At 36.0% G+C, this 22,179-nt stretch overlaps 1 protein-coding gene across 1 annotated transcript in view; it reads left to right on the top strand.

Annotated features, from left to right (window-relative positions):
• CDH8 (cadherin 8) overlaps nucleotides 1–16,518 on the top strand; it is a 135,658-nt gene extending 119,140 nt beyond the window's left edge. Inside the window, exons 10-11 of the mRNA XM_065661228.1 lie at nucleotides 13,128–13,379; nucleotides 14,451–16,518. Coding sequence (XP_065517300.1) covers nucleotides 13,128–13,379; nucleotides 14,451–14,944 — 746 coding nt within the window. The 3' untranslated portion in view covers nucleotides 14,945–16,518. The remainder of the gene's footprint in view (nucleotides 1–13,127; nucleotides 13,380–14,450) is intronic.
• Nucleotides 16,519–22,179: the final 5,661 nt, after the last annotated feature.

Here is a 22,179-nt window from a genome sequence, read left to right as displayed (position 1 = left end):
GCAAGCATCCAGTAATTAGTTGTATATTTATGTAATTATTAGTATTTAGGATTTGTATAATAAATATGCCTAGAAGGCAGTCCATTCAGAGGGCAGAAAAGTACATTGTTTTACCGAATACAAAGATCTTGCATACTGAGCCAAGTGCAGAAACTAAATGAAATGCATAAGTTGACCTGTCTAGTCCAGAGAGAGTTTGCATATCCTAAAATTATAGGATATGCATACTTGGTAATCAGTGCTGATTATAGAGGGAGTGAAGATGGGCCCCTGTTTGAAGTGAGATAATAAGCCAGCTTGTTAGGCAGAGATAAATACAAGAACTTTAAGAAAAGGACCAGATGTCTGCCTGATGATGTTGAAGAGGGAGAGCTAGCAGGGTTCTTGAAGGTAGCATGGATGGACATATAGTGAGGCTACAGTGAATCAGCAAAGCAGTGGTAGCTGTCTGCCCATATTAAGATAGCAAAGTCAGATCACCCCAGTTTGGCCTAAACTGTGGGCTCAAGTAACCAAACTTCATTTTTGCTGTAGGCTAAGGGCTATGTACATTCTTGAGCAGTAACTGTAACACTATATTAATTTTTGTTTACTGCATTTGATCCTATAATAAGAGATAAGTCAGGAATAAAGTCTTATTAGGTGGAGGTTTGAATGGAGTTAGGTATTGCAGTCATAAACCTTAAAAGAAGCTTCAATCATAATAATTGAATGTTGATGAAAGTACTCTGCTGTGTTCTACAAAACAATGGACTGTCTTGAGCCTGATTACTGACTTTTTTATTCTCTTTACTTTTTAGAATGTAATAAATGACATAGTTGTTTCACATTGCTTTCAGAAAAACAGAACTTTTGGGGTTGGTTTGTGTCTTGCTAGGAAACTTTCATTCAGTCTAACCTAAATTTAAAGCTAAAATCTAAGTTTAGGGAATAATAAGAAATAAAAATGTTTCATGTAACCTTTTTGAACCTATCAATCCCTAACCTTTCTTAACTCTGTCATGTCACTTTCTATAACATTTTCATCTATTATATGACCCTTCTGTAAACTATACAATGTTCACCCTAATAGAGATTAAGAACTTGTGATCTAAGAGTAGTCTACAGCAGTTTTGGTTAAGGAACTATTAGAGCTCAGAATAGTTCAGAATACTTTTGTATAGCTTGGTTACAGGTTTCCTGTATGATTTTGGACAACTCATTTAATCACTGTGCCTGTCATTGTACGATGCGTATACTGCAGACATTCTTTTAAAACATTTATCTGACACTCACATATGACATAAATGGCACCTATTAGCAGCTCCCTATGGGTTGGTAAAGACTGATTTTCAAGAGTGCTTTATGGCGTCTCTTCATATTCTTAAACTGCTAGTTAGAAAACGTGTTCGAGTTATTCTGCCTCTCAAAGAAGGAAATGGTGGAACCCAGTCTAATGACAGCTGTAGCTAAAGCATTGTTGTATCTTTGATAGAAACCAGAATAGTAAATAAAGATGAAGGTAGTTCAGACTTGATTCTATGCCATACATCTCCTTCTCCATCAACTTTATTTATCCTATAACATTAAAAATTCCCTCTCTGTACTACAGTTTTGTTGTTAAATGAGAAAAATAATTTTTTGTAACAACTTAATCTTACCTTGTGCTTGTCTTCTGCTAATATGCAAGAAAAAAAGAAATATTTGCTAAAAACTTTAGAGTTCTAATGCAGTCTATGCCAGAACCACTTGCTTCAAAACTCTGTATAAAGAGCTTAGGTTTTCCTAGACTAAAATTAATTTTCTTAATCTTTTTTTTCTTTTTTTCTTAGTAACGAAACATATCTCTTTCTCAAGGTATCTGTTTGGTTTTTGTTTTCTTTTGAAGCATTTTTTTCATGATCATGGAGAGATTTTAGCACGTTAAGATGTATTCTTTGCCAGCAGAATTGCCTGGTGTCTTGTAATACTTTTACTTGATGCTGCTTCATATTTTTATTGCAGCTTCTGCCTATGAACATCATTTGTACTTTGTCACACTTCATCATCAATTAGAAGACAACAGGAAACAATTTTACCTTGATATGGAAGTCGTTCTCTTTTACCATAGAGATGCATTATATATTTGTACCTTGTAACTTTTCCACTTGATACAAAGAGGATGAATAAGATGTCTTTCATTTTGTCAAAAGCGTATTTCATTTGTGACTAACAAATGTTTTACTATTTGCAGAATCTCCCTCCTTGGAGATAATCAAAAGCTGCCTGGACACATTCATGGGCTCTAAGTAGCTGTGCTTGAGCAGGGGAGTAGACCAGATGACCTCCAAAGGTCCTTTCCAATCTCAACCATTCTGTGATTCTATGAAAACTCTAGAACACCTTATCAACTGATGCTATAGTTTGCAGATATTTACCAATATAATCACTGACTTTGTAATATTACTTAAGCAGTGAGGCAGAATTCAAATGCTGACATCTTTCCGCAGCTCTTTCTTTTTTCCAAGCTCTGCGTTGTGTCATGCAACGTATATAGCAAAGTCTGCATCTTGAAGTATGTCCCGGTCTTGAAATTTAAATGCATGTGTACGTGTTCCTGTTGCTGTGATTTAATTCTCAGGAATCTGGGTAGGCTACATAACGTCCGCATGGTTTGCAGAAATGTTCCCAAGAGTATCTGCAATGTTTCATTTGAAAACATTATACTATCTATTCCACTCTATAGACAGGTAATTGGGCTTTTCCCACTTCCTGAAATTCCTTCTGTGGATGAATTTTGCTGTTCCATGCATTTCAAATGAGTATTAGTCTTCACCATAGGAGACATGTCCTCATTGAGAGGTGTGAATATAACAAGACATTATGTGTATACTTTGCGTGTAAGACAGAGGTATAAATTACTGCCATTAATGGCCTGATGATAACAAATTGTTATTGTTATACGTAATCTGCATATCTGAATGTCTTCAAAAGTCATTATCATGCTGCCTGTGTGCCCAGGGGCAATCTTACACCATAGCATTTCAGTCTTTCAAATTACAAAAAGCTAATATAACTCTCAATGACATTTACAAAAATGCATAATGGCACTCCTTTCAGTTCTCTCACAGAAATTATTCTCATTGAAGTCGAAGGGAATTCTGTGTATATTAGAACTGCAGGATTTGGTACTTTTTAAAATCAAAGCCATGTTTTTTTTTAAGTGGCACCAGCTCAAGAAAATGTTGAATAATTTTTTTTTTTTTTTTTTATTTTATGACTTAAAATACCTCAGCCAATGTAGATTGTTTTTAACTTTCAATGCTCTTTGGCAGATAGTACATATGCTAAATTTCTTCCCATAGTAAGTTGTTATGTCAGATTTACAAACCCCTGAAAATTGGCATTTTGTAGTGGAAGTGCTGACAAGACCTTTATAACACCAGTACAAATAGGCAGCATTCCAATAAATGCTGGCTGTTGTATTTATAGCCTGGCGGTTGCTTTCTGCCACTGTATTTCAAGGTGAACATTATAAAAAAAAGTAATAGCATAATAGAAATACATTGTTATGGCTTGAATTTGGTTCTGTAACTGTTACAACAAAACTTAAAAGTGGTTGATGTGTCCAATTCCAAATTCAGTTTTAAAGGACTGTTATATACTCTACTGGTAAATTGTTTTAAATTGTTGCCATGTGAATGTGTATGTTCCATAGAGTATGGGAACAGAAATGACAATTATTGTAGCATGGAAAAGCAGATGTGAATTTGCTTAGTGCAAAACTCTCTTAAATGCCAAGAACACATCACATTTAAAGACAGTAAGTTCCTGCTTAAGTTTTTTCTTACTATAGTATTCATAGCTTACATGATAGAAAGAAAGATTCAATTCAAACGTCTATGACTGTCTTCATAGACTCTGAGCTTTCCAGACCCTAGCAGTAAATCCCTGAAATAAGAATTGAAGGATGTGTTTGAAGTGAAGGTGAAGAACATAAGATGGGATTCTTAGAACTTTTCCATCACCTGCCAAGCATACTATAAATTTAATTGAATCTGCTTGAGATTTAGAATGAGAGACATAAGAGAACCTGAAATCAATGTAATGTGTAAAACTGTAAATCTCACAGTGACCTAGTGTGCTTAGTTACCTATCCTTTTTTTTCCCCTCCTAGAGTGCACTTGTAGGTACACATTCATAGAAAAAATAAGAGTAAGAATCCATTATCCCTAAAGAGAAATACAGATCTCAAAGCTCTGGAATATTCTGGGCTGGGCGTTTATTTAACTTTGCAGCATTTTGTTGGAATCTGGTAACAGGGCAATGGAAAGTTCAAATGAAAATTATAGCCACTATTTTATCAAAGCATTATAAAACATAATAATACTTTCTGAAACTTTTTGGTTAAAATAACAAGATAATAGAATTATCTAGAATATGTAGATTTCAAAAATGATCCATCAGTCTATTCAAATTGCTGTGTTAATAATGTATTTTTAATGCTAAGCACATTTGACAGCCATTTCATCTCTCTTTCTAAACTAGAGCTTGGCAACCTGCATTAATTCTTACACTTTACAGATGTAACAATCAATGCACATGCCATGTAGTGATGTGATCCGAATAAAGTAAAGCATGTCAAAGCAATGTGATTATTAGTAAACAAGTTTTTGGATGGCTTATTGAATACGGAAGAGAAAAATGCGAGGCAAAAGCCAGTGCTGTTTTAGCATATCTTACATCTTCACTGGCCTGAATTTGCTTCAGATTATGGGAGTGTCAATCATAATGGCATCAGGGGATTCAGAAAAGATAAACGGGCGTAACAGCAGAGTGGGTGAGATTAAAATCAGGTCTTTTGGGTACAGTTCAAACAACTGTGGAAACTGTGTAACAGACCCAGAGACCAGTTTCCTGGTTTGACTTGCCTGAAGCATCTGTAAATTAAAAATAGAGAGGTAATTAATATCCTAATTATTTCTCCATCCTGTTAACAATAAAACTAGTATTGTTTCAGACTCAGTGCATGCTTTACATAATCATTTTTTCAGCAAGGCTTTTCTGTCCTTCCTTGAGTGGGTTAAAAAACCCAGGTACAAAATGTAAGAGTTGGTGCTGGATTGTAAGTGACCATATAGATATGTTTGATTACAGCTCTGCTGGACTAAAGGTCAAAGGAAAGTTTTAGAATACTTAAGAGACAATTATCTAAAGTTCAGACTTTTCCAAAGGAATAGAACTAGAAATTATACAGACTATTATCTAAAGTTCACAATTTTCAAAGGAAAAAGGTAGAAGGAAATTCTTATTCCATACTTGGCAGTTAATTTGTCTGGGGTTTTTTATTCCATCAAGAATTTATTTACTACAAGTTCTGCATCAGAGTAGTATTAACATGATTATTTCACTTTCCAAGAAATTTTAACATATGAGAATGACGTATTCTTATGCATGATTAAATACTACTGTGTTTATGATTCAAAATTCCCAGCAGCACATTTTATTTCTGCAAAGGAATACATGACCTGGAAATGTGTTTAGTTGTATATTGGTTAGTTAATTCAGCAGTTAAATTGACGCATAAGCTATTACTATTTAGGCATATTGGAAAAAAAAAAAAGGTAAAAAAATATGTGACATTTTGCAATTCTTCTCCTCGTAAGTACATTTTCTCCTATGAAATACTTGTTTTCCTGTGTTCTTATTGGTATTTTAAGGATTCCAGAAAGTCCTGGTCTCTAGAAAGATAAAAATTCATTCGAGTGTTTGCTAGTGTGTCATAGGAACATTTTGTGAATTGCCATTATATATGTCAGTATGGCATGTGACTTATTATGGTGCAGGAGAGACAGTTTGATCAGTCAGCTGAATTTTTATAGCATAGAAACTTTTTTCTTTTGAACCTGATGTGTGCTATCAAATTTGATAGCAGTCATCAATCTGCTTTTTTGAAGACATCACAAATTTTTGACATTCACGAAAAGCAGGTCAGTTTGAAATACCTGTGAATGCTTCAGTGCCCATATGGTTTGACTATCATAAATCAGGCAAAATATACTATAAAAGTGGCCTCTTTTATTTTCAGATTATTTTATAAGCCTTCTACTTGAATAGAACAGTTATGCCTTTACCATACAGATTAGGCAAAGGGTCATCTTTCTTGTAAACTGTTCTTAACAGGATTTTGTTTGAGACAGTTATCAAGGACAAACTAGTATATGTATAAAATACTGCACATGACATAGTTGTGTATATGTTAGCATATGCATATTTATGAGTTCCCATGCAAATAGTAATAAAAATGACATGCTAAGTTTATTCATGAAGCAAAATTATTATACTAATACTGATGAAAAAATAGATTGCTTTTCATTTACTAATGATTGGCAGATTTATAACATTCAAACTCAAAATTGTTCCCTTTTAGTCAAGTATTCCTTCAAAATGTCTTACAGCCTGCGGCAGAAACAAAAAAAAAAAAAAAAACACCTCTGTGTTACGTTAACACAGGTGTATCTCTTAAAGCATTTAATGCCATTCTCAGGGAAGCAAGACACGGAGGCTTTTAACTTGGACCTAATCGCAGTCTGAAACATACAAATCCATTTTTCAGCTCAGGGCCTATCTATGAATAGTGTTCTTCTACAAGGTGAACACTGGTGGGAGTATGTTTTAAGTTACCACTTCTGGTTTTTGTACTAGCTCAAAAAGCAGGAAGGAGGTTATGAACATCCTTTCATACTGCTTTTCTGATTATGAGAATAAAAGAAAGATTTCAAAACAGTTGAGTTGACAGAAACATATTGCATGTGGGACTCTGAATAGTGAATTGTGCTGCATTGATTGGTCTTGTTTCTGCATTATGACACTAGCAATCTAAATATGTGTTATTTGTAAATTCTTTCATACCAAGGTATGTATTATTGAGAAAATATGCAAAGAATAATGATTAAGGTATTGTTTATAGCTCAGGAGTGTATATAGAGTTGTCCATATTTTGGACAACTTTATTAATCTCTAAAATAGGGATTGCAAACTTCCCTATAGTCCACTATTTCTCTGTTGTTAGGTTTGGATTTTAAAGAAAACAAAAAATACCAGTATTACTACAGGTCTTTTGAAAATCTGTGTTCAATGTTGCAAGGCCTCCAGCATTGAATAGTAAGTATTAGAGGAGGCACGTACATGAATTCATAGTTATGCAAAGAGCTGAAATGCTATCTTAACATCCTCTAGAATGTTCTTTTCTCATTCATTTGCAGATGACTGCTAAATATTATATAGCTGACATTTCCCAGAATGTCATATGTTTTGTTTTTCCTGCCTGTACTTTGGTTGTTTCTATTGAAATCTTGATGAGGATATCTTAATTACTTGGTTATTTCAAGTTTTCATGTAAGAATAGATGCCATTTATGAACTGAGAAGGGAAATGAATAAGCTGTCCTTGTCTTTTTGTTATCAAAAAAAGCAGGGAGTATCACAGTAATGACATTCTTGCTGGTTTTCTATTTGTGCCAGACAACTTGGTATTACAGAGAATCTGTTTTAGACTAAGAACTGTACACGAAAAGGTATCTTTAGTAAACATGAAATATATATTTCTGTCATTCTAATGTTTCCAGCTGCAAAGTTTCCAATTAAAATTCTTTTTTCACGTAAGTAAGTACATCCAGCATAGATAACAATTTCCACCACAAAGTCCTTAATACCATTAAAGATTTGATCTTTCTGAGAACATTATGAAAAGGGTAGAAAAAGAAAGACAGCAGAAGAGCTATGTAGGTTTAAGGTTACACAGCAGGGAAGTCCACTGATCTCAAAATATTAAAGACTGTGAGGGAATTAAAGAAGCGCAATAAAGTGTGCAAAGAAAATGACACTTGGATGTAAACTGACTGCTTCTGGGTTTTACTTTTGTCCTTTCTTTTTATTGTCTGACTTAAAATTGCAACATGCATTATTGTACAAAGGGGAAGATGAAGAAGTTGACCCCTGCCTGCTAATTTCACATCCAGATTGATGTTGATGCTATTGAAGTCATTCATGCCCACTAAATCCAAAAGTTGCTTTGTAAATTTACTATTTTTTCCAAAATCTTCCATCCAAGAACCTCAAAAGAGATTAGGGGGTCTTGAGAACTGTTAGCAATCTGCAGGAAGCAGCTGGCCCTGTGGTAAGCATGTCCTTGGTTGTGGTTATTCAAACTACTTTTGTCTAGAAATCATGTTGGACATCTTGTAAAGACCTTCTGCATTGTCCTACTGTGTTCCAGAAGTGAAGGAGATATTCCTATAACAGTCTCTTTCATGGTTGTTTCTCAGATCTGCTTGTAAACATCAGAAACTGAGAGTCATCCAGTGATCTAAATGACTGATCTAGTTTTATGTTTAAAAAGGGTAAAAATGAACTCCAGGTCTAAATTGTAGTTATATATTCCAGGAGCTGTGTTACTCTGACCCTACACTGGTGCAAAAAATATGTGATGAGCTACAGCAAATATTAAGATCACTTATCTGACACTATTCCTTAAGCCCGCAGGACACAATATAGCTGCTAGTCCAGCTAGTACTGGTCTACTATCAGTAGTTAAATGGCATTTAATTAATCATCAGTTAAATGGCATTTAATAGGACTATGGCATTTCACTGGACTTGTTCAATCCCTTCCCCACACAGAAGAGTCCAGAATTCAAGTAGGCTCATTTTGACCAAGAATGTCAAAGGACCTCCTGAATAGAATATACCTCACTGACTATATATATATATATATATATATATATATATATATAAAACTTGCATGTGGCAGGTTTCCTCATAACTTTATGAGCAGAGAGGAGTTCTTTTTTTCTGTGTGTAATTTTCCTTGTTTTGCCAAAAGAAACATGAAAAAAATAAATAACCTGAACAGCACTATAATGAAGGATCAGTGGGTTAATTGGAAAGATGAGTGAAAAGTGATTGTCCCCTCTCCTGCTGAGCACCTGCTGCCAAGTTAATTCATGCAGCAGTGCTGTAGGTTGTTCCTGGAAAAGATTCCTGCTGTTTTGTCAGCTATGGGGAAGGGGAAAGTCCACAGAGAGGAGAAAGAAAATCAGGTAACTTGAGTTTATTGCTAATCTGCTGCTAGGATTTATTTTCACGTCCTAGGAAACAACTAAAACATCAATGAGAGAGTCATTGCTCTTCACTCAGAAGTCACATCTCCACCAACGTATTATCTATTTTAGGACACAGCAAAGAAAGGGAAGGACTTTGTTGCTGAACAGAGTTCCCAAGGCAAAATTGAATACTTGCCATCCATTGGCAAAACAATTTGGTCATTTCATTTTGCTTTTGCTAATGACTGCTTCTGATTGACAGTTTCTTTCTGGGAACAACAAATTCAACTTTAGTCTAACACAGCAGTTTTTAGGGGAAAAAACCAAGAAAATATCTGTAAAAAAAAAAGAAAGGTTACTCTCTTCTCTCCTTGTCTTGTATCTCTTCTTACACAGTAATGACTGTTCTGCCATCACAACTTTGTTTACACTTAAATAGTTCAGGTAAATGTCCCAAATATCTTACGTATCTTTTACGTGATCTCATTTCTTTTGAACTTGAATTAATAACCATTACTGGTACCAGGTATTTTCTTATACTCAGCATAGCTTCACTGATAGGCAAAAATGAGTATCTTATTTCCTCCATCTCTCCTCTTTCCTTTTGTTTTTTCTGCCCTCTTCTATTTGTCTAATACTCTTCCTTTTCTACTTTGTTTTAATCTCTGATTCTGGCTTACTAGAATTTTCTGAACTAGGCAGAGCAGCAGTGAGCATGTCAGAAAGGTCTGAAGATCTGAAGCTGTCCCCAACAAGAGCAGCTCCTTTTTTTTTTTTTTTTTAATTTGTTCCTAAAGCAGGTGCTTTATCTCTTGCATATCTGTAAAGGGCAGGGATGCTGGTGCTGAGCGTATCAATCCTTTCCTCCAGCTGGGACAGAGAAGGACTGTACCAAGCTTACAGGAAGGAACAGGCTGTATCAATTCAAATTTCTAGAGCACAAGTCACTGTGTAATTGTAAAAGTCTCTGGAGTTCTGAATAAATGACTACAGATGTGACACTTCTGAGTAGGATTTATCTCAGAAAGAAAGAGATGGAAATTGAGCCCCACATAGGTTTTTTTCTCCTTTGAAAGGTTGAAGCAAAAGGATTAAGGATGCAACTTATGCTGAGATATTTTTAATTTTGCAGGAGAAAGTCAAACGATAACAAAAAGATTAATTTATTTTTCTTTATTTGAAAATGAGGGGAGATGGAGGTGCAGAGGAGGAAAAAAATGCTATCAGATAAAAAGTGTACATTTGGACATTCCAGTAGGTGTGATGGTCACTCTTACTTTACCAAAGTTTACACCAGTATTCAGGAAAACTTAGCTACAATAGAATTTTACTAACATAACCTTTCTTTTTGTTCCTGGCAGCTTAGCTAGAAAGCAAGTGTAACACTGGAAGTGGTTTAATTTGCACACATGTGCTTAAATCTCTGACACATTCAGCCGAGGAGTGTGCAGTTTTTGCTTAATTCTAAATGTGTGCTAGCTGTTAACTTAAAAACTTCTTGACTTTTTCCACTGCATCACAGTACTACATATGAACCTGGGTGTTGTCAGGGAGTTTGGTCCTATTTGAGTTGTCAGAATTCTTAGGAACTTACACCTGAACTTTATCTTCAGTAAACACATCTGCTTCCTTTAATTTTAAAAAGGGCACAGGGAAGGACTAGACTATTTATTTAGCTCCAAGGTGCCATCAGTTTTGATGTGACTGTTTCCAACTTGAATAGATAAAAACTCCTTGGAAAAAAAAAAAATCATTAGTAATCCTTTTTGTTCTGCAAAGGTATTGCAAAGTGACCATATTTATACTGCTTTATAAAGTAGTTAATTTTAGGTTGATCTTCATGTGTTACATACTCTAAATGCTATAAAAAAATGCTGAAATGATACATAATCTGCAATATAAATTATAGTAAGAACCTCTCTAGGCTGTGTAAGAGTGATAGCTAGGTGATTCCACCATGGACTGCAAAATCAAAGACCTCGAACTTCAGAAGAAGCCTACCTGAAGTTCAGTTTCTTAGTCACTGAACGGGAAAACAAGCTGGCTTGCTTTCTTTTGTGTGAGATAATTATCCTTGTAGTTACAAGTCTTTCTTCACCTTCTGTTTTATGGCAGTAATGAATTAATTGTAGGAGTTATCTACTGATTGATATCTTGACATAGACTCAGGACATGATAAAGTTCAGTAATGCTTCATTCTGTAATCAATATATTCTATAACTACCTTTATTCCTTACTGATTTGTCTTTTTACTAAGAAAGACTATAAAGTACTGCATTTAAAATTTATTTAATTTTGGGTGTGAAAAACGCTTTTACAGTATTTGCTTCATAAATGTTTTCCACTTCTTCCTGCTCTGCATCTTTCCCTGGCTTTTGTACTTCATAGAATGCCTGCTATTTTGAGCATACATGTTTCTTTTACTTTGGGGCAGTGCTAAATGCTGCACAAATACCATGGGCTGTCAGAGATGTTCCTGGTGATCACAGTTAGTACAAATTCAATGTTTCTAAACTGTTTCATGTTTTCAGGTGAGTGACCGATACCAAGATCAAAGTAGATACAAGGCTTTCTTCTAGTCACTCTGTGTGTCCGCATACACGTTAGGAGGCACTTCAGGATTTTTTGAGTTTAAGTTCCAGAACAGGGTCTTTGTTGCATTTGTCATATGAACTCTGCCTGCCTTCCAAGTCTTCTCTCCCTTACGCCTGCCATATAATTCTCAGTAATTTCTTTCCCTCCATGGAATGGCATCTAGTAATTCCATTTGCCCATTTTATTGCATAAAATACCAAGAGGCTCACTTTTGTTCATGATACCTTTGGAGAATTAACTTTGGTTGCAAAGGAGAAGAGATATTAATGAAAGGAGTGACAATCTCCTTTTCTCAAATATGATGTGCAGCTTGATTTTAAAACTGTCATCGGATCCCTCAGTAACAGACACACGGGTTCCTATTCTGCATGCGTCAGAATCTTTGCATTATTTTGTGGTGTTATTTTTGATGAAAGAACACAAAAAAACGAACTAGTACTCCCTTCGCATATAAATCAGAAAACTGAATTAATCTTTTATTTTATTCCACAGAATAAAGCAGGTAAAAGCTAAAGTGAATATTTAAGTATGTAAATAAATTTAAATGTTTTGGATATTTGACATGCTCACTAATCATGATTTATACCTGAGCATTGTGGCACACACGCGATCATTAACAGTTGACAATAGTATGTTGTTAAATGTCTGGAATCTGTAATTCTTACAATTGCACACAATAGAATCTATATGATTACTCTAAGTAAAATCAACTTGTAATCATTACGATGGTGAACTGCAATCTGAGTGAGTGCAAGAGGTTCAGCTGTGTAACTTTATGTCTGGGTAGGAGTCCATATAGTCAGACGCCTCTATATGTTTGTTGAATTCAGTACCTGCATGCGCATGCAGAGGTAAGAATGTCCTGTAACCACTTCCGCTCACTGCCTTCAGAGAACACACATTTGGTCTGGTTTAGTTGGTTGTATTCTCATCATTGTGGCCTGATAAATGTTGATCACCAAAACTTAGGCCTACAACTTCTAACTCATTCAGCTTTTCATTTGTTTGTCTTTATATTGCTTATTATTACAAAGAATATAGCAGGACAAAATATTGTGCAGTTTGTATTTATAATTGATGGAACATTTGTTTAAAATTATCAATACGCTTTATTAAATTTGGGTTATGTTAACATTTAATTTCTGTCTTTGTTGTACTGCTTGAGTTTTTATGACTTTGTGATTTGAAACAGTGATGAATCATGATGGGAGGACATGTATATGGATGCATACAGCGAAGAAAGTGAGGGGTTACCACAGGACACAAGAAAACACATATGGTGCACTCACTCATCTGGGGCACGGGCAGCCAGACAGAAAGGGGAAGGATTTGTATGTCACATGCTGCTGGTATAATGAGTATAACAAAGTGCATTTGTGTTTGTGTGTATGTTTTCTGAATTCATCAAGAAAAAGCCATAGGTTTATCAATTATTCTATGTGGTGAAACGATGCAAATTTTCCATTTTACAGACAATACTCTCAGCATAATGGCAAAGCATAGTGGATTCAGCCGGCAGAAGCAAGAAGTATATCTACTGCCAATCATAATCAGTGATAGTGGGAATCCTCCCATGAGCAGCACTAGTACTCTCACCATTCGAGTCTGTGGTTGCAGCAGTGATGGTATTGTCCAGTCCTGTAATGTTGAAGCATACGTACTTCCCATAGGACTAAGTATGGGAGCCCTAATTGCAATATTAGCATGCATCATTCTGCTGCTAGGTATGTATCCATTTCACAGCCTCATGTTCCAAATGTTTCTGATTCCTGGGTGGCTGGAAGTAAGCAAAGATGGCACATAGAAGGACATACAGTCTAATGTCAGGACTGCATCTCTGCTGTGCTAAGAATGGAACAAAAGCCTATAAAGCAAAGTACCAATCTCAAGTAGTATTACACACAAGTTACATAATAAACAAGTATGGAATATGAATCTGAAAATCCAATTGGATACCTGATGGAAAATAGATTTCTTGTATATTCTAAGGTGTGCATGAGTTTATTCTGGATTGCAGTGGTATAAGAGACATTACAGTTTTACAATATAAGAAACACTGTATATTTTAATAAAACATATAAAATTTGTATATAACATCAAGTGGGGGAAAGAACAGTGAAGGAAGAAACCTATTTCTGTGCTTTGCAGCTTCACTTTGTAGCTGAGATTTACATCACTAACTGAGATTTCAGCATAAAGCTGCAAAAACAACAGTATAACCAATTCAGAGATTTTTATACATCTGTCCATGATCCTGAAACTGATGTATTTAAGCTCTTTCTTTCTCCCTTACTGTCTTATTCTCTTTTCAGTTAAATAATGTGAGTCTGTTGTAACGTGTAAAAAAAAAGACACTGATTTCCTGCTGTCATGAGGGCTATGTTTTCAGAAAAACACCCTCTGATTTTGGAAAACTCCATCCACAAAGTAGATCATTATAGACTATATTCAGTGAATGATGATAGCTTTGCTTCACCTAGGTTTGTAACATTCCCAAAGGGAAAAGTTGTTGTCTAAATTCAAGGCTCAAAAATGGAAGTATGTGAAATCTTACCTCTTACATAAAATTGAGCTTCAGATGTAAGCTTGTAAGATAAAACTAGAGAACTAACCAGAGCTTCTGATAAAATTTTCATCACTCAAATAGGGGTGAGATTATAGGTTTTTCAGCTTTTCAATACCTTTATGACTCTTATTTTCACAAAAAGCAACCTATCACCTTCCATAACTGTGCTTAACATGTAGTGCTTTGATTGGATTTTTTCCCTAACCAGACTGTGATGCTCTTTTTGCAGTCATTGTAGTGCTGTTTGTAACACTAAGAAGACATAAGAATGAGCCTCTAATCATTAAAGATGATGAAGACGTGAGGGAAAATATTATTCGCTATGATGATGAAGGAGGCGGAGAAGAAGATACAGAGGCATTTGACATAGCGACTTTGCAAAATCCGGATGGAATTAATGGATTTTTGCCTCGTAAGGATATTAAGCCTGATCTTCAGTTTATGCCCAGGCAGGGTCTTGCACCTGTTCCTAATGGTGTTGATGTGGATGAATTTATTAATGTAAGGCTTCATGAGGCCGATAATGATCCCACAGCTCCACCATATGACTCTATCCAGATTTATGGCTATGAAGGAAGAGGGTCAGCGGCCGGTTCCCTTAGCTCATTGGAGTCCTCTACATCAGACTCAGATCAGAATTTTGACTACCTCAGTGAATGGGGTCCTCGCTTTAAAAGACTTGGAGAACTTTACTCAGTTGGAGAAAGTGACAAAGAAACTTGACAGGGGATAGCAAACTTCTTCACTGTTGACTTAATGATCATGTAATATTCTAGAGCCACTGCTGTTAGTTAAAACTAATGTGGCTTTTTGTTTTAGAGGCAAGTTTAGCGCCAATCATCTATAAAATCAACTACATTGTAATGTTGAACCAAAAAAAAGTATATGTTAGGAGGTTAAGTCTTGTGGAGTGTGAAGTAAAGTATGTGGAGTGTCTATAAGTCTTTGGATATTTGATATTCACTTGACCACTCTAAATATGGGGATTTTGATCTTTGATTATCTTCAGTGAATTGAAAAGAACAAAAAGCAATCGGTGCTTTCTTAGAAAATTGACTTGCAGGGATTTTGCTGTTGAACAGTAGCTCCTGCCAGTATGTGTAAAGCTAATGGTTTGTTTCTGCATTGCCAACAAAGATCCCACCACAGAAATGTTACAAGCAATATCTTGGTTTTCATAGCAATGCTGAATAGAAACAGCATTGTAAATTCCTACTGGCTTCTACTGTGCAGTGACCATACATTGTACATACAGTATCATTGGCCATGTAACCACAGACTAAATATCATCTTTAAATATTGTGTCAAGCCTTAAAATATTCACATGTTCTTAATCCATTCCAGTGATAGGTAATAAATCCTACTAATGTGCAGAGATTGAAAGGCAGGGCTACAAAACCTTGCTGTAAAAAAGGATCTTTTTATAGAAGAAGGTTCAGTTCTGTGTTTCGTCTTCTGAAAGTAAAAAAAAAAAAAACAAAAAAACAACTGTTAAAGGGGATGTACTTATATGAAAGAATTGCTGATTTTATTGCAAAAGATTGAATTTATTTGTTTAATCTTTGAAATAAATATTTTATTGATGTCCATTGCTGCTTTTATTTATTAAGCCTGGTAATCTATAGAGTAAGATTATGAAGAAAACTAAATTATATCTGTTAGATCTTTTTCTATATATAATGAATGTTTAATACATGTACATTTTGAAAAGAAAAATGACAAATGGTTGCCAGATAAAGCAGTTACCTATCCATTTGCAGTAGCTGAATTTTAAGAGAATGCTAGCAGAAATAAAACTTTCCCACAGAAAACTTTTGACAGTTTTATATCTTCATCGTAAATCTAGTTCCTGGTGTTTTTAATACAAGCACAAACAGCTGGAAGTAAACTGGTTCATGTGAATATTTAAACTATAGACTTTTAGAAATCCACACATAACACAGTACAGTAAAAAAACATGCTTATAGTTCTCCACTGTATTAGAGCAGGAACCAGTGTGTACATAACTTTACTGCTTATGTTATTAGCGTTTCTTTTCTATAATATTCATAGTGATGCACCAGGGCTCTTACACACAGAGAAAGAACACTAGAAGCTGCAAGCATACTCAATTTGTAATGCAAACTTGCCATTTAGAAGTAGCAATTGTATAATAAAACTACATACTACATGCAAATCATTTTAATTTTCTACTTTGTTTTGAAGCTATATTATTGTTTGTTTATTTACTCCATGTATTGTATCCAGAGAAACTCCTGTATTGTTTCCTACTTTGTGAAATATATTTTTATAAATACTTTTCTCGTTATTGCTTTTTTTCCAGTTTTACCTGGACACTGCAGAAAGGAATCTGCCTGAATAACCTCATAGTTTTTTGAGGAACGTAGTTCCTTCAACATCATTTATTTATTAATTTAATATAGTCAAAATAAAAAAAGATAATATTTGAAACAATTTTTGACAGTGTTTGCAGAATTAGATATGCAGCAGCCTGTGACCACAGGAGTTATGTGTGTCTAATTCACTGTGCCAAGATGAAAAATAACCTCACACTTTTTTTGTTACAGTATTGATAGGAAAAACAATCCCTTCTCCTTAAGCTCCTCAGTAATATTCTGCAAGCAAAAATGTCTTAATGCATTATTCCCAATTTTGCCTGTATTTCAAAATGGAAACATTTACTCTGCTTTAGCTGTGGCATGGCTGGCTTTAATGTCTGTAGTTTGTGGACAACTAATATACTAACAGCATTTCTATTTGCATTATAAAGATTTTATTGAAATTAATGAAGTATCCAATTCATTCAAGTTACATTGCATTAAAAAAAAAAAAAAAAAGCCTCTGAATAACTTTATCTAGCAATTTTGGTAATACTATAAACGACATGGTGAAGTCATCTAAAGATAGAAAAGAAGCAGTCATGAATATTTCAATGAAATCAAACATGTTTATGTAACAGATTGTGATAACAACCAAACAGATTCTTACTCATCACTTGCACAAAGTGCTGGGGTGTTCTGAATTGCCGTGCCAAATCTAATAGTAGTGTAAATGGAAAAGTCTGATTCAAAACTTAGACTAACCCAATTTCTAGCCTACATCCCAATCCTGGGAGCAAAGAAAGAAAGGCACTGTGAGATATGGATCACATTATTGTCTATAGTCACAAAGTGTTTAGGGCAAGCACCTCTGACTATGAGTTATAGTATATACTGTAGAGTTTTGCAAAGCTCTTTTGTAGGAAAACTCACAAAAGGAGAACCTTCTGATTGCCTTCTTGATTGAAAGTTCCATCTGAGACCACGACAGCACATTCAGTAATAAGATTTCCAGGAAAAAAAATCCCATCACTGGCACCGTAGGAGAGGCAAAGCATGACAGAAATCTCATCATTGTCAGTCAAAAAGAGATGGTAGCTACTACTGCTGAGCATAGCTGTAAATTGTGCATTTATACAGGCTTTAAACATTAATATCTACAATGCAAAGGGGAGAAAAGAAATAATGAATTTGTGATGAATGAATGGCGACAAGCTATTTCTCGAAGTCATTGCTGCTCCACCAAAGAGAAATGATTCATTCTGCAAATTAATTCCATGTGTTTTGAATATAAATTTTATACCAATACATCTTAGAGGGTTAAATGTTGATCATTAAGTTTCCCAGTATTTCTCCTTTTTTGACAAGGAAATTAATTCAGTATAAAATTGTTTTGGATAACAACAGTATTTAGGAGGATTAGAACCACATTGTTCTACATTACACATCCAGACTTAGACATATTAGCAACATTCTTTTAAAGCATGTAAAATGGTAATTCATCTTTTTCAACACCATTTAATTAGTAATTGACTCGTAAGTGACAAGGAAAATGCATTAAATTAGAATTATTAGTACTGATAAATTTTAGAATTAAATTCTCAAAATCTTTTACAAGTGCCAAGCTCCGTAGAGTCTCATTGATTCTTGCTTGCCTTCACCTAGCTAAGTCTTACACTCATTTGTCAGAACTGCTAAGGTAAATCATCCCACACATGAAAGACGGAAGTTGAAGGTTTTGGCCTGATCATTGTACAGGCACAAAACTCAGTTCAGGCATTTAAGTATGCAAGTACTGTGAACTGAGTGTGTATACATGGTTACTAAATATAACTTAGACAACTAAAGGTCTTCAACATGTTCTCTCCCTTACAGTAACTGAAAGCATATGTTACTTGTGTGCTATGACCTTGAAATCAAGTAACAGAAAGCTCATTTAGACTCAATCCATTTTTTACCTGGTATCATTTGTCTGTGATGAATTTGAGATGACTATGAAATATACAGGAGAGAAAATGGCTGAAGATTTTCATTTAAATCAGCAGCTGCTGATCACAGGAGAAACATTCAACACTATGGCAACTCCAAATACTATCAACTATCTTGCAGCACAGCAGTAACAATTCTCAGTCTGGAAAGCAGACAGAATGTCTGCAGTATGTTAGAATCAACTTTATTTGTACAGCTCTGATAGAGATGGAACTGCTGATTTTAAAATACAGAGAAAAATACATCAACTGTACTATATCCATGCAGTTGCATGTACTTACATATGTGTGTGACAAATTTTTCTTAACAGCTTGCATGGTCATAGAATTCAGAAATGGATAAATGGGCTTAAAAAGCTTCTGCAAGGTCTGTCCAGCTGGAGGAAACCTTGGCAGCAATCTGGTTTTGTATTTCGTTTTTCTGGGATATAATTTCAGCCTTAATTGAACTATTCAACTATTTTTCTCTTTTCCCTGTCGCTCTGTACACCAGTTCAGCTACCCTGAGCCATAATACTGTGAGCATAATATTAGGAAGTAAAATCATTGATACGTAAGACAGCTCTGTTTCAACTGGTACATTCAGTGACCGGAAACAAGAAGGTAGGCCAGGATAGCTAAATTCACCAAGTTCTGTTCCTTCTCTCTTATTGTCCTATTTGTTTTTTAAAACAAATAAAAATCCCACACAACAAAACAAAAACCCAACAAACTACTGTATAAATGTGGCTTACTTTTCACATGTAATCAGAAGATTGTATTATTACTTAAATGAGTTTAACTAAGTGTTGCATGAAAAAAGTAAAATGCATGACTAGAAGCAATACAAAACTCATTCATAGGAAGATTTATAGTGAATAGTCTGGGTTACTCATACCAAAGGTCTGTTTTATATTTTAAATTATGCTGAAAAATCTAAAGCTAATGATGATCCAAAGCTATATTTTACCAGGGATATCAGAGATAACAGAAAAGGCTTCTGTAGATATGTCACTAACGAAAGACGGACTAGGTATAAAGTGGGCCCTCTCAGGAAGGAAATGGGAGAACTGGCTACCCTGGATTTGGAGAAGGCTGAGGTTCTCAGTTACTTTTTTGCCTCAGTCTTTACTGGCAAGTGCTCTAACCATGCTGCTCAAGCCTTGGGAGGCAGATGCAGGGACTGTGAGAATGAAAACCTTAGGCCCACTGTAGGAGAGGATCTGGTCTGAGATCATCTTAAGAACCTGAACGCACACAAGTCCATGGGACCTGATGAAATCCATCCGCGGGTCCCGAAGGAGCTGGCAAATGAAGTTGCTAAGCCACTGTCCATTATATTCGAAAAATCATGGCAGTCAGGTGAAGTTCCCGATGACTGGAAAAAGGGAAATATAACCCCCATTTGCAAGAAGGGGAACATGGAAGACCAGTCAGTAGGAAGAGCTACAGCCCAGTCAGTCTCACCTCCGTGCCTGGCAAAATCATGGAGCAGATTCTCCTGGAAGGCATGCTAAGGCACATGAAAAACAACAAGTTGCTTGGTGACACCCAGCATGGCTTCTCTAGGGGGAAATCCTGCCTGACCAATTTGGTGGCCTTCTATGATGGGGCTACGGAACTGATGGATAGGGGCAAAGCAGTTGATGTCATCTACCTGGACTTGTGCAAAGCGTTTGACACTGTCCCACACGACATCCTTGTCACTAAATTGGAGAGACATCAATTTGATAGCTGGACCACTCGGTGGATAAAGAACTGGCTGGATGGCCGCACGCAAAGAATTGTGGTCAATGGCTCGATGTCCTGCTGGAGATGGGTAAGGAGTGGTGTCCCTCAGGGGTCGGTGTTGGGATTGATCCCGTTCAACATCTTTGTCGGTGACATGGACAGTGGGACTGTGTGCGCCCCCAGCAGGTTTGCTGATGACATCAAGCTGTGCAGTTCGGTTGATATGCTGGAGGAAAGGGATGCCATCCAGAGGGACCTTGACACGCTTGTGAGATGGGCCAATACCAACTGCATGCAAAGTGCAGGGTCCTACACATAGGTCAGAGCAATCCAACAGGTGATTCAGAGCAACTCTGCGGAGAAGGACTTTGGGGTGTTGGTCAATAAGAAACTTAACATGAGCCAGCAGTGTGTGCTCACAGCCCAGAAAGCCAACCATATCCTGAGCTGCATCAAAAGAAGCGTGACCAGCAGGTCAAAAGACATGATCCTGCCCCTCTACTCCACTCTCGGGAGACCCCACTTGGAGTATTGTGTGCAGTTCTGGTGTCCTCAACATGACAAGAACTTGGAGCTTTTGGAGCAAGTCCAGAGGAGGGCCACGAGGATGATCAGGGGACTGGAGAGGCTTTGTGAAGACCTCATAGCAGCCTTCCAAATCTGAAGGGAGCCTACAAGGATGCAGGAAAGGGACTCTTCATCAGGGACTGTAGCGATAGGACAACAGGTAACGTGTTTAAACTTGCATACGAGAAGTTCAGGTTAATTATAGGGAAGAAGTTCTTTACTCTGAGGGTAATGAGGCCTTGGCACAGGTTGCCCAAAGAAGTGATAAATGCTCCATCCTTGGCAGGGGGGTTGGAACTAGATGATCTTACAGTCCTTTCCAACCCAAACCATTGTATGATTCTGTGGTGCTTTTTAGTTAATAGAAAGAATTTCAGTAGCAACCCACATTCAGAAGTATTTCTGACTAAGAGGAGGGAAATGAGATTACTTAAAAAATTATTTTTCAAATTTGGCAAGTTTTTTTGCAGTGGCAGGATGTCCTAGTAAATTAAAGCTTAGTAAAGGGAAAAGAAAAGTGGGACTATTCACTATTATTTTTTCTTTCAGAATGTATCAGGTGTCATTAGCAGCAGATAGTACTGCTGGAATGAGCAATTGAAGCTTTCTGTAGTCTATCGTTCAGATAAGTTGGACTTGTATTATTTCTACATTTGTACACTATTTGTGCAAGATAATATCCTGGATTTGCAAAAGGTGGAAACCAATTTAACTTGCTGTATAATTCACTGTGATGGGTTTTGTAATCACACTGCAAAATGAGTCTAGCTGCTGTATTATACAATACTGATACTGTCTTATGTGCTGCAGAACTAGTTCCTCTCCAAATAATGTCATAGTGTTCTAAATGAGAAAATATAAAAGCCCTGACAATGCTTTTTGTGCAATTGCAACTAAGACATCTTCCAAAATGACTAATAAAAGCAAGCTGAAGTACAGTTTCTGGCAGAGCCTTGCAAATGTGCTCATTAGCATTGCAACACAACTAATCTTTTTTTTTAACTTCCTCCTACCCCCCACATTGCAAAAATTTAACCAGTGACATGGACAAATGAAATTTGAGCCTTTCCTTCGGAGAAGATATGTAATAACTTGCAAAATTCCCCTTCTTTTTCCACTATCAGATGTTTGCTTGAATGAAGTCTGTGTGATGATATCAATAAGATAGAAGGTATGAGTATGAGTTACCTCATTCATTACATGAATGGAGAAAGTACTTAGGGCATGAGGGCAGTAGTACCCTCTCCTTAAAGTCTTTTCAAAATAAAAAAATCTTGTTGATGTTCCTCTAGGGAGTTCTCATCACACCAGGAATATCCAGGGAAAGAGCCTCTTCAATGTGTACAAAATAGAACTGTTTTCTCTGTACGCCCTA

This window comes from Lathamus discolor, chromosome Z (assembly GCF_037157495.1).
Source record: "Lathamus discolor isolate bLatDis1 chromosome Z, bLatDis1.hap1, whole genome shotgun sequence".
In the NCBI taxonomy this organism is placed as follows: Eukaryota; Metazoa; Chordata; class Aves; order Psittaciformes; family Psittacidae; genus Lathamus; species Lathamus discolor.
This window is presented reverse-complemented; position numbering and strand designations above follow the sequence as displayed.